The sequence below is a fragment of the Spinacia oleracea genome, chromosome 1 (genome assembly GCF_020520425.1).
Source record: "Spinacia oleracea cultivar Varoflay chromosome 1, BTI_SOV_V1, whole genome shotgun sequence".
NCBI lineage: Eukaryota > Viridiplantae > Streptophyta > Magnoliopsida > Caryophyllales > Amaranthaceae > Spinacia > Spinacia oleracea.
The window spans coordinates 97,044,665-97,059,089 of NC_079487.1; the positions used below are offsets into that span (position 1 = coordinate 97,044,665).

Genomic DNA, 14,425 nt, shown 5'->3' on the forward strand with positions numbered 1-14,425 from the left:
TCCCTGTGGATACGATCCCTGCTTCCCTTAAGCTTGCTATATTTTTAGTTGGTGAACGTTAGGTTTATCTTTGATAGGAGTGCGATTTAGCCTGTCACTTAGCCCACGCTTGAACCCGTGCTCGTGAAAAAACCGCTACTTTAGGTGGTACCGTATCAGCAAATGGGATAGTCTGCCTTAAGCCGTATTGTCGCATGACTCGGTAAGGATAGATGTAAACAGGCCGAGATAATCCCAACAAATAAACATGAACTACCGTCTCGGAGCCTCCCGTCATATTAGTCAAACCCCACCATGGTACCACCCACTTAATAGAGCATATGCCATGAGTAAAATAGGAGGCCCATTCGGCCTCGTCCTGGCCTTGGTGCAAATACTTTCGGTTGCCTAAAGCTATAGGGCGATAATGTTTAGGATCGGCAGGAGCTTCTAGAAGCCTAAGTCGTTCCATGAGCCAAGTCTGCAAAAAACGGGTACGATCAGAAAAATAATAAGGCCTGGGACCCATTTTCAACGCCCAGGACCAGGCGCCAGAAATTCCGACGCCCAGCCCTGGGCACTAAAAATCAGCTCCAGGCAGAGGCAAACGAAAAGAAAAAATAATTATATGCGCGCAAATAAACTATCGATTACCTGCAGCAATAGGGGGCTCCCCTTAAAATTTTCGGACTTGGCATCCTTCTTTAACTCATCCGCACCCAACAAGGTCTCAACAACAATCAACGGCATAATAGAATAACAACTCTCCATCTGACTGATTAGGGGAATCAACCTTATGTCACCAAACTCACCATTGTTATTCGACAGTAAATAGTGGTTCAACAAGCAAAATACAAGTGCCCGGATATTCAATTTCTGTTCAGTCATATTTTTACTAGGCCTAAAGTGATGTTTTGCAAGTTTCGCCAAATTAACCTTATCACCCACAATGATCTCAGCAAGCATGTCATCATCTAGTCCTTGTTTTACCCTCTTCAACGGTGCCAGGGGTAGCAGGAGTAGCATTGGTAGGATAACCCAGGATTGCGGCAAATTCATCTGGCAAAGGGCATACCTCATTGCCCCGAAAAACAAAAACATGGTGATCTGAATCCCAAAAGGTTAGGGCGGCATACAGAAAGTTATAATCAATGTTAATTTGTTGTAAGACTAAAAGTGCCTCTAAGTGGTATCCTTTCAACAAAACCTTTTCTGTGGGATTAAGGGCTCTAAGCCAGCGCCTAACAACTCGTTGGAGGGAGAAAGGAGGAATCGACATGGCAAGAGTAGAAAAAAAATAAAGCTAGATAATTATAGGAGAGAAGAAGTTGGTAGTGGTGAAAAAGAAAAAACGTACTTAACCCCCTATATATACACGAAATCATCCTGATCCCATTCGGAAACGCGTTGAGAAATCTCGAAAAATAAAAAAAGGGGGGCTGCTAAGGCAGCATTTTTAGCGCCCGAGGCTGGGCGTAGAAATATCTAACGCCTGGCCCGGGGCGTTGAAAATGCAGCCCAAGGCCCAACTCTTCCAAAACGCGAACCAGGAAAATGCCCAAAACCGTGTTAGTAGACACGGGGCCCTGTTGTAATCAAGATCAAGCCCAAAGCACTTCTAGAGCCCAAATAGTGAAAGCAAATGTCAAAACTTAGACTCGTCTCAAAAAATATGTGTACATTTTTCAAAGCAATATGAAAAAACATATAATAATCAAGGTCATTCTTCAAAAAAAAATCATTACGTCGTTGGTTTCTCAAAATTAAAAGTGTTTATTAGTCAAAAAGATCAATCCGGGCCAAAGTAAGCTCGATGTATTAATCATTGAAAAGATGAAGCGAACTTTGTCGCCCGGAAAATGAAGTCGCACTCCACGATTTCATCAAAGTAGCATACCACTACCAAGGTCGCTCGCACTTACGAGCACGATCCCAAACACGATCAAGGACGTTATAAAATACGCACTTTTCTTGGCAAAGAGCAGCCATCAAGTACGAATGCTTGGGGGCTCGAAAGAAAGAAAATACACGATGCAAGTTTGAAACAACGCTTCCAGGCTGCGTCCCGTGCTTGGACAAATTCAAAAACGGACTCGACCTCAAGGAAAAGGTCTCCGTTAACATTCGCATATGGTCCCACCAGTCATTTCGAAAGGACCCAAGTAATGGCACAACTAAGACAGTTCTAAAACGATGACATACATCCTATGGGCCGCAAAGACTTGTTCAAAACCATGAAAGTCAAACGGCCATGAAACGATGGTCCATTTAGACACGTTGCCAACCCACATCCAGGTTGCAACTAAACCCGAGCATTTCTTGAGAGAACTCGCTCTTACAAGAATGAATAAAAAAAATTCTCAAAAGAAAACCCAAGGATAATGGGTTCTGGCCCACCTCGATCAGGCAGGATCGCGTCTGAACCATGCGAGTCCCAAATCAAAGAAAAAACAAATTCAGGTTCGCCCACCTTCAGCGGGCGGGGTCTGTGTCATTAAACGCTCAGGTCCTCAGTTTTCGAAAACAAAAATAATAATAAAATAAAATCTTCAAAAAACAGGCTCGCCATCTTCAGCCGGCGGGGTCTACGTCACAAACCGCGTAGGTCCTTATTTTCAAAACATCAGAACAGATTCGTCCACTTCTATCGGACGGGGCGTCCACCCTCAGCAGGACAGGCTCGCCCACCTTCAGCGGGCGGGGTCTGCGCCACTAACCGCGCAGGTCCTTAGTTGTTGTAGCAATAAATTTTCCTTGGTTTATCTTTTTCCAAAAATCAAAAGATGGTTTATCTTTTTCCAAAAATCAAAAGATGGTTTATCTTTTTCCAAAAATCAAAAGATGGTTTCCCTTTTCCAAAAATCAAAGGATTGGTTTTCCGCTTTTCCAAAAAAAGCGATGTGCTGGATATTCCTTCGTTTTACGTCCTATAAAAACAAGGGGGTTTTCTCGTTTAGCTAACCCTGAAAATGAGAAACTTTAAAAACATTTTTACCTCGTGATCGGGCTTGGCCAGGCCTGGTTACACTTTATAGCTTTGATTTCGAAAACGTCTGTAGATACTTCCAATGACAAAGTGAGGGAGTTTCTATATATCTGTAGGTACTTCCAATGACAAAGTGAGGGAGTTTCTATACTTAACAAATTCCAATGACACGTGAGGAATATGTTAACACTTCAAGTGATGACCCTTAAGTCAAATGTTATCACTCGGGGGCTCGTGAGACTCTCGCAAAACAGGTCACATACACCATGGCTTATATGACGCACTCCGTCTGATACTTTGACCATCGTCTTACTCCAAGACTCAGTCAAAGTGGGGGCTAACTGTAGACACCTACTTTTGTCCCCATTCCCGAAAGGGAAGGTTCGATGATGAGAACATAAATCTCCACTTGGCAACGCATCTCCTGTAAAATAACAAATCTCGATCACCCTTTTCATTTCGGCCAAACCTGCTATTCATAGAAACCTGCTAAAAATAGTAACTGCCACAACGGGTAGTTGTTAAAAGTGGCAAGACATAAAAGATAGAAATCTGTCAGAATTAGGTGTTGCACTCCAACATAAGTCCTAAAAGAGATGGAATTGGCAAAGGAATTCTATTCCTTCTATAATTCGGAAATAAGAGTTACGTATTAATTAAATTCCTAACGAACCTAGAGTTCGTAACGGGCCCAGACGCATTCCGTCATAAGTTGATACGCACTAAGAAACTCGGATAAGTCTCAAAAGCTCCGTGATTAAGAGTCCAAATCTGACAAAAAGCTCGGCTCAGATCCTATTTTCAACGCCTGGGTCTGGGCGCCGAAATCTTCGGCGCCCAGCCCTGGGCGCTGAAAATACCTGGGGACGTGTTGTCTCCGAATTCTTTTTGGATTCGAATTCTAGAAATCTATCTTTCCACGAACTCTTTCCCTATAAATACAGCCTCAAAACCGACGTGAAGGACACAATTCATAATCTGAGTATTGACTCCAACCCTAAGCCTAAGCCTCACGCTGCGAAATTGATCCCGCGTTCTGTCGCAATCGACCCAAAAGTCGAACAGAACGTATCCTGTCCCTTGTAGCTGATGAATTAAGCCTAAATACTGGAACACTGCTCAGAAACCCGAGATTCGTTAAATAAAAGGAGAAATAGAAAAGCCAAGTGGTTAGTTTTCTGAGAACCGTGACGCACCTCTCAAGGGTGCGTCGTAATGTGTCCCTTCGTATGATTTAATCGCTTTCATCACCCTTTTATAAAATTGTTAAACTATTAACTTGATTGATCTATCAGGCCTAATAAGATAATACCCTGGACAATTGAATTATCATGCTAGGTACCTTAAATCAATCTAAACAAGATAATCACGATCGATTTAGTATTATGTGTTGCATATTGCTAAAATCAATTCAGAGTAGTTTAATAGTTTAAACGCATGTCCCTTCAATTATTTATGCTGAGCTAGTAAGGATAACCTGCCTCTGGAGTTATCGATGAGCACTCCTCTCGGTAGTTACAGTCCCCCGAACTCTCAATCTCTGCCCTGGGGGTGTACGTTTAGCGATCCCCACACCAGGGATCACAAGGGAACCTATGGCCGTCGTGGTCGAACATAATTGCACTCCCTTTATGTCACGATAACCGGGTTTTGTCAGTTTTTCTCATTGTCGTTAAAAACTGAATGGCGACTCCTATATTACTAGTCGATTGGGTGTAAACTCACAGGAAATCTAACTACATTTGATCTGACGACGTCACGCCCACGAGGGACGAGGTCATGCATTAGCCTCGTGCTTTTTCGACCCCCTCACACTTAATGAGTTGCCCTACCAACATAAGACTAAATCTTGGATGACAGTTGGTAATCCTAGCTAGATCTTTTTGATAAGCGGTTGGCATTACATTACACCAATTTTCCTAGTGGAAAGCGATGTGAGAACTTTCTTTGGTGTTGACGTGTCACCCTTTTCACAGAGGTATCAGGTATGCGCTGGCACAATCTTCTTACTACCTGCAAAACAAGAATATTCCCGTAGGAATATTCATTCTGATGCCTAAGTAAGTATTTGATAGAGAGAGAGAAAAAGTATTTTTAGAGAGAAGGTAGAGCAGAATAATTAAGGTAGGTGAGAAAGAATTGATTGTCCTTTCACCTTGGGATCTGGACTATTTATAAGGTTAGGGTCTAGGAACTTTTTCCAAAACCCTAGTTATCTGATTGGTTAGCTTCGTAGATGAGGACAAGTGTCCTTAGTAGGTATGGAGATGGAGACTTCAATGAGCCTTTTATTGTTTGGGCCTCTTATTGCCTAGGCCATTCAAACCTTGTAAATCCACTTACAAGTTTGCAATATATTCAGATTGCATGACACTTTGCATGGAGGGTGTCACGTGTTGCGTTACGATTGATCTAGGTGGACAAGTCTTTTTACCCACATCAGAAAGAGTGTTCCCTAGATGCTGAAAAGACATTTCCCCTCTTTCAAAGCCAAATCCAAACATAACTTTATCTTGCACTTGTATAGAACTCCACAAATAAACTAAACTTGAATAGCTATAAGCTCGGAGATAAAAGAAAACTCGTGGAAAGCTTTAAAGAACTGTTAAACAGAAGCAATTTCCCTCATGAGAATAAGATAAGGCCATCGATACAGGGGGTGTTTGGTTAGGAGAGGTTTGAGGAAAAAAAGAGCTTTTTGGGGTGAATTAGAGGTTTGACCTTTGGAAAAAGCTAATTGGGAGTGTTTGGTTAGGAGAGGATTGGAAGAGAGTTTTGGGGTGAAAAAGCTAATTTTGAAAAAGCTCAATATAGGAGCTTTTGGAATTAGAGGTTTGAGAAAGTGGATGAAAATGACTATTTTGTCCTACTATTGCCTATTGTTAAACCACTATCAACCTTGGTACCTTACATATTTTTCTCCTAAAAATATTACTCACACTTTCTTTTTTATTTCACCATATTTACTAGATTCGTTTTTTGTTATAAAAAATTTTATATTAGTACTTTGAATCAATTGAAGTATATTGCATCATGCTTAAAATTTCGTTAGTAATATTTATCTATTTGAAAAATATATATTATTAAAAAAATTAAATAAAGAATAATTTTTAAAAAAAAAATTAATTTACTTTATCTAGTCAATGTTTATTAGAAAAATATAGAGAGAAAAAAATTAACACAATAAAATATTTGTCTAATATTAATAAGAAACAAAGTATGTCTTTAATGGTCATTTTACATATTAAACAGCTAACAGCTATCAGCTAATTTACCAAACACTTTTACACAAACAGCTAATGAAACCAGCTAGTCAAATCAGCTAATGCAAACAGCTAACCGCTAACAGCTAGTCAAACCAGCTATCAGCTAACAGCTATCAGCACCTAACCAAACAGGGCCACAATAAACATAAGTCAAGTTCAATTTCTTCTTACATCTTGGATGAAACTTCAACTCAGTGTTTTGCTTCAAATCACCTAAACACATATAAAACAAAAAGATATAGAGAGAGGGGATCTTCAACCGTCTCTTGCATTAGAGGGGATTCTTATCACCTTCATCGTAGAATCCTATTTCATTTTACGGATTCTATAGTACTCTCTTATTCTTATATATAATGTAAAAATGTTTAATAATTGGTAAGTTGATTGCATCGAGTCTAAAAGTTATTCTCTGTGGACGACGTGTGGATTACTCTAAGTAAGTGGATGACAACTCGATCAATTACCTTTAGGGACCCAAATTTAACACGTTTATTGGATGAAATCCCTGCCTACGATCTTAGGCTACATGATTATTAGTATTTAGATAATTGATAGAAATTTTGTATTTTATATCTAGTTGTTATCGGATTCTTCTATGATCCGTTTCTAATCACAAATCAAATTACGTTGTCAACGATTGTCATGTATTCCTTTTAGGTTGTCCTTATTTGTGTGCCCAAATATTAATAAAATGTCCTATAAAAATAGAAAATTAATAAAAATGAATTCTTATGTGAAGGATTTGAGGTCTACTGAAGAGGTGTCTGTGCCAAAGGGATGTATGGTAAGCCAATAAACCAGGGTGATATTCAATTGAAGTTCTAGTGCAATGATTATGATAAGCAGAACCATTCTAATTGGAGCTTAAACCTTAAAATGACAAATAAACAATGATTAAACCAACAAGCAACAACTCTAAAGTATTGGCTCATACAAAAAAGAATATAAAAGAATGAATTAAACCAAACCAAATTCTCTGTACAACAACAAATGAACACCTGGTCTTTAACTAATTTCAAGACACCAATCTCACCATCTAAACACTGGATGGCAGTGACATACAAGTAGCTATTACCTCATAGTTCCATTTCTCATTTGTGAGAAAACTGTATTCATCGAAATGTCGACAATATCTCCTGCACTTCCCATGCTGTATTGCCTGGTGGAAGAGAGACTTTGCAATGGTCGACCTTCATCAGTTCGCAAAGAAACATCATCACTATCTTGTGATGAGGCTTCATCTTCCTGTAATTGCAGCGCATTTTCCAAATTCCACAACACCTCTCCCATCGTGGGGCGATCAAGACCACATTCAGCCAAGCATTTTTCAGCTGTTTCTAGAAACTTCCTCAAAGACTCGGGTTTCATTTGACCAGCAAGATTTGGATCAATAATCTTCTCCAACCCCCCTTTCTTCTGTTGCTTGGTTGCCCATTCGACCAGATTAACCATCTCACGAGGAAGGGATGGGTCGATTACAGGCCTCCCGCAAAGGACCTCGTATAAGACAACACCAAAGGAGTAAACATCTGATTTTTCAGTCAACTGTTGTCTTATCAGATACTCCGGATCTAAGTAACCGAAACTTCCTTTCACTGCCGTGCTTACGTGCGTATGATCAAGATCAGGACCAGTTTTTGATAGACCAAAATCTGCAACTTTAGCCATGAGGTTCTCATCTAGCAGTATATTTGCTGACTTAACATCGCGATGGATGATAGGCTTTGCAGAACCTGTATGAAGATAGTAAAGGCCTCTGGCCGAGCCAATGCATATCTCAAGTCTTTTTTTCCAACTCAAGATAGGATTATCTGACCCATACAAGTGGCTTTTAAGTGTCCCATTTTCCATGTACTCATACAACAATATCATCTCACTCTGCTCGTCACAGTACCCAATGAGAGCCACCAAATGGCGATGACGGAAGTGTGATAGCATTTCAATTTCAGTCTGAAATTCGTTGATGCCCTGTTGGGAATCGGGATTTCCCCTCTTAATAGCAACTTCTCTATTATCATCTAACACTCCTTTGAACACTTTCCCAAAACCTCCAACTCCGATGATCAGGCTTTCATTGAAGTTATCAGTAGCCTTCCGAATGGCAGCAAGAGAGAAACGATAACCATATTCAGAAGCTCCATCCAATTTGTTCCCGTTTGCATTGGAATGTGTCCTCTTCCTTCTTCTGATCACCAGGAAGAAAGCTAAAGCAAAAATCATAATGATGAACACAACCCCAACAGATATACCTACTATCAAACCAGTCTTGATCTTAGCACCTGACTTCAAAGACGCAGGATCAACATCAAGAAAACCCTTAACATTACTAATTTTCATGATCTCAAGCCCATTAAGCATAGCATTGGGGTAAGAAGTAGCATCAGTAGCAGTCCCAACACTCACAGTAAGTGAACTACTATGAGTTTCTTTCATCACAACATCTAGATAATAAGGAGTAGCCAACTTATTTGATGTTTGGTTACTAAGATCAAGATGTTTAGAAGCATACCAGGAATTGATATAAACATTAAACATCATCTGACCCAGTGACTTGCTAACTATATCACAGAAATGAAATCGAACCAGATATCTGAAACCCGGATCAACATTGAAATTCCAAGTTATATTGACATTCAAAGTAGGGTCGTTCTCACTGTTCAACTTACTGGCTGTTCCATAGACTGAAGGAGGAGCAATTTCTCGGGTTGGACCACCTTCTGAATAATTAACTGCTTGTACTTTCGACACAAACTGTACAAGATTAGGGGTATTTAGGAAGGAACCGTCAGGAACCCAATGCCGAGAGAGGGTATCGTTTTGAGGGTTAACTGCAGCATTCCCCATATTAACCCTGAAGACGGTCTGCAAAGCTTGGTGCACGAGGTTTTCATACGAACCAGTAGATTCAACGGTTTTGACACTATGAGGGATGAGTTCATCAGGCACAGAAACAAGTTCCAAGGCATTTAAGAATGCAAAGGATCCAGGTGATGGGGTGATATAAAGAACAAGCTTATCTGATGTTACGTTCAAAGAATACTCTTTAACCACAGGAATATCTGTTCGGAAATTCCTCAAAAGTATGAAATCCTGAACTGACACTGAAAAACTAGCATGGCTCATATTATTGTTCTGGTATGCAAATGGAAAGAAATGAAGGCGAATCCAGTGGCGGCCATGTTTTGAGACAGAGAAAGTATAGTTGGAATTTCCAGAAAAGATTTGGGCAGTTTTATACAGATCTGATGGATATGAAGATGGGATTGAATTTGAGCTTGTGTTAGCCGGAATTTTTGGAGAGGTTGAAAGAACAACACTGGAATTCAAGCTAGAATCACCCAAGAAAACTCGACCACCAACTGAAACATTAGTGGATGATCCACAATTTATGAGACGATTATCAGCTGGGTCAAACTCTAAGGAGCATTTTATCAAACACATAGCAAACACCACCCAGACGCTAATTTTGAACTTCCCAATATACATGATTACTTTATATACCAACCTCGAATAACAATCTGACGAATACCCAGTTCACCAAAAATCAGCTCTTCAACCCCAAAATCAAGTCAAATCAACAAAATGCAAACTGGGTAGTTTTCGAATTACTTCAAATTTCAACCTCCAAACAACAAAACAACGAATACCCCGAATTTACAAAACCAGCTTGTCAGCCCAAAAATCAACTCAAATCAACAAAATTCGAACTGGGTAGTTTTTGAGTTTCTTCAAATCTCAACCTTAAACACTACACCGAATACCCAATTGACAAAATAAACTAAATACCCAAAAAAAAAAAAAAAAATCAACTCAAATCCGATCTGTGTAATTCTCAAATTTATTTGAATGTGAATGTGGAGCAAGTAAAATGCAAAAATGGTATAAAATTTCAAACATATATTGATTGATTGAAGTTGTACAAGGAAAGCGACAGAAGAACAGTTCAAATTGGATGTGATTAAGTCAAATAAATTTAGTAAGATAGAATCATAACAGTTTTTGAAAGAGACTTAAGAAATTAAGTGAATTGGGTGGCTAACCTTTCCTACGCAATCAGGCCCCCACCATAAACGGATAGATTGAGAGAAATTGTCTACGAATCGGTAAAGGAGGAAGATGAAGAGCAATTTCCAAAAGACAGCATAATTTGTTGTTTTGTGGGAAGAATTAAAAATGGGCGGCGAATTCAGGAACGCAAAACGCGTAGTTGGGACAACAAAAGCAGTAGTGTCGGGAGGAGAGAGAAAGGATAATGGGGGTGAGATTAGATTAGTTGTACTATTTTGTACTGGCTGACTGGGAAGTCTCTGAGGGTGACTGTTGCGGTAACACCGGCTGTTGTTGAGCTTGCAACGGTCCCACGGTCGATTGTTACATGTGGCTAGAATCTCGTATTTCCTGATTTCTAAGGTGTGTTTTCTCATTCAAACACTCAAACTCAAACGGAGAAAGTTTTATCCTATACTAGTACTTGATACAAAATTAAAATCTTATAATCACTATAAAATAATATTTTACTTTGTTTTCTATAATTGTTATATTTTCATTTAATAACAAATAATATAATTTGATAGAAAAATTGTAATCTTATAATCACTATCTAATATATATATATATATAAAGGGGAGTTTTTTGGAGAGATTTTGGAGTGCCACATAGGATTGCCATGTCATTAAGTGTAATTTAAAATAAATATTAGATACAAATAAAAATGAAAAAATAACTTTTGAAATAGTTTATTATCCGTTTACAAATCTGAGTCCAACAAACAAAAAGATAAATTTTGTAAAAAGATAATATTTAAAAAATAAACAAAAGATAAAAATTTGCAAATTAAAAAAAGATAACTATAATTATCAACTTTCAATATACGGTATTTTTTTGTTGATGATCTATATATATCTAAACCAATAAAGATTAATCAAACATGCCTTGGGAAAGAAGATGATCTGTGATTATCTCAATTGTGGAACCACACCACGCCATAAAACCACCATCACATTATGTAACTTGCTTGCTTATTATATGTACAATGATATGGCAAAACTTTTGTTGATTGATATTCTTCTTTTCGTTCCAGGTTGTTCAATACAGTACACTCCGTATCACATACAAAATACAAAGTATATATATTAGATTAGATTCGGACGATCGAGGATTATGCGAGAACTTCATAGAAAACTACAGAAGATGAGCGTGAAATTGAGATAATTGTACATAATCTGGTAAATATTTGGTATGTTTGGATATTCACTTAAAATATAATTGTATATCGACTTATTGAGTTTTTGTTTTGGAATTACAATTTTTTGAATTACCGGTTACAATCATATATGCATGTGCTATTTGCTTTTTTATCCTAATTTATTTAGGTGTGATCTCAAAATTTTCACGATGTATTATTGTCTTTTTTTTGTGGTCAAAATCATTCTTTTACTTTGGATTATTTAACACCTGCAATTAGTGGAATCATCATTTTGATGCACTGGAATTTTTTTTTTGGTTATATATAAACTTAACTTCTCATGTAATTCGATCAAGAGTATATAGGAAGTTGGTATTGAAGGATAACGTATTTTTCGATTGATGAGAAGGATGACAACACCGAGCAAGTCATTTGCGGTGATTTTAGAGATTCCAAAAAAAAATCAGTGCATCACCACAATGATGATTTTAGAGATTCCAAAAAAATTATCAGTGCATCACAATGATGATTTGCATTTCCTTAAGCGTATTACGGGTGTATAAACACACATGCAATAGGTAACTAAGCTATACGATTGGATAATTGTTAACAATAAAACCAAAATTTACATAAAATAAAATAATATATTCAAATATAATAGACATATATGAACAAACAATTCAATATGCATTATTAAAATTATTTGTATAATAATAATAATAAAAAAAAGACCCGATAAAAGATAATAATAAGAGAAAAAGATAATTTATCCCGTTTAAAATAATAAAATAGAATTACAAATGTTATCAAATCAATCATATGTTAAGTAGTTATGTATTGTGATAAAAAGACACACGTAATTGATTCTCATATGAATTCATCAAGGTAAAGTTAAAAAATAAATCTCACAAACAAAAATAAATATATTTAACCCGTGCATCGCACGGGCTTTAAATCTAGTAAAATAATATTTTACAGTGTTTTCTATAATTGTTATATTTTCATTTAATAACAAATATTATAATTTGATAGAAGAAAGGTAGTTGCATTTTTTTCATTTGGTACAAAACAACATAGTTCGGTAACGTTGTCAGGGCCGGGGCTATAATTATGCCACGATAAAGGGGCCCTATGCCATTTCTCAAATGAGGCCCCCAATACATTACTTTAATAACAAAAAAAAATCCAATTTTCATCAAACAAAATTTTCAAACCATTAATTAAAATTTCAAAATTAATAATTTTCAAATCCAGTAATCTTCTCCACTATATTTATGCAATTGTGCAACATAATTAACACAAACAGACAAACTCCATTATTAAAACTTTTATAAAACTCGAAATTGAGTATATACTCCATTTCATAATCAATGAGTATATTTACATAATTAAACTTTTGGATAAAACTCGGTGAAAGTTAACAGTTTACTTATCAATGTCATTGTAACATTGAAGATTTATCTCTTGAAAATGTGATTTAATAAGGAATTGAAGAATGAAAATTAAATTGGAGATGAAATACTTTCTGAAAGTTGGATGAGAAATGCGGAAAAATAGATGAATTTGTGTTCCCAATGTTTCACTCTTCCTCGTAATACCAAGAATTGAACATAGTAATCTCCACACACAAAAAAACGTGGAAAAAAAATTAATTACTCAGTCAAAGACAGCTGTAACTGTCACGTGAAAATCAAGCAAAATGTGATGGTGAGGGGAATCGAACTCGAACCCATGCTGTAATGTAATACCCCGAATTTTTAAAGCTTGATTAATTATGATAAATTATTTTTATTTAGCTTAAAACCGTTTTAAATCCTAATTTCAAACTTTATTTTAATTAACGAAGTTTTATTGCGATTAAGTTTTAATATCGTTACACGATTTATTTATTTTCAGATTTTATAATTTAATATTTACGAGCCTAAACTACCTTTTTAAATCTTGTTTATTTCGAATTTTTAATAATTTCGAAGCGTTTTTATTTTATTCGAAAATTAAATGTATTTTATTGTTATCGATATTTTACAAAAATTATTTGAAAATCTGATTTTAATTAAACATTCCTATTTATATCAATTCCTAAATATAGCAAAGAAATTTCAGAATTTTTCCTAACTAAGTGAAATTACTAAAATACCCCTAAAGAGCAAATATCCAATTTTCTTCTCTTCCTTGCTCTCCACGTACAAAGTAAAAAAGAGGAAATTTTCTTCCTTCCTCTCTTCCCTTGAATCTGTCTATATTCATTTACTTAAGCCCCAAGTTCTTTTCCTTCTCCTTCACTCTCCATGTTTACAATTCTAAATTGCTTTCTTCTTTCTTCCTTTACAAATTCAACATTTTTCAGAGTTGAAATGGAACATCAAAAATCAAACAAAAATCAAATTTCAATGAAATTACTTTTCTGTATTTTGAACCACCAATCACTACCATGGCCACCGTGCTGCAACCACCATCTCCCACCATCACCTACTGCCACCATCATTCCCAGCCACCTGCACCAACTCCAAAACCCATCACCTCCTCCATCTCCTTCCAGAACCGACCCAAAAACCGCCCTTAAACTCCCCTATTTCCTCTCCTCTGCTCGCCCCCTTTCCCCTCTCCTTCGTTGATTCATCCGCCGAGAAAACCACCCCCCCCCCCCACCGTCGCCTTACCGGCGATTTCTTGCTCCGTCGTGATGCTCAGGTTTCGGCCACCTTCAGCCGACCACCACCACCACCTTTCTCTCCTCCTTACTCGCACCTCCCCTGCTTTTCTCCCTCACCTCCGCGCAAACCGCAACCCCACAACCACCATCACCGCCGCACCCTGTTGTCCCCTTTCTTTCCGCCTCGCCGTCGCGCCGCCCTGGATGGGCCGCCGTCCTTTCTTCCTTTCCTCCTTCCTCTGTCGTGTATGTTGCTCTGCCCCCCCCCCCCCCCCTGCTTGCTCTGCTTCGGTTTTTCCAGAAACCCACGAACCACGTTCCAATTTAGGAACGTTGGTTTTAACTCCCCCAAGTCA

General features: G+C 37.6%; 1 protein-coding gene across 1 annotated transcript; it reads right to left on the reverse strand.

Moving 5' to 3' along the window:
- Positions 1–7,125: 7,125 nt before the first annotated feature.
- LOC110789643 (probable receptor-like protein kinase At5g59700) lies at positions 7,126–10,497 on the reverse strand. Its single transcript, XM_021994340.2, has one exon. The coding sequence runs from the start codon at positions 9,715–9,717 to the stop codon at positions 7,303–7,305; it is 2,415 nt and encodes an 804-aa protein (XP_021850032.2). The 5' UTR covers positions 9,718–10,497; the 3' UTR covers positions 7,126–7,302.
- Between the last annotated feature and the right edge of the window lie 3,928 nt (positions 10,498–14,425).

Bases quoted from the DNA above. Each gene is read 5' to 3' on its own strand.
- LOC110789643 (XM_021994340.2), bottom strand. From the start codon at position 9,717: ATGTATATTGGGAAGTTCAAAATTAGCGTCTGGGTGGTGTTTGCTATG.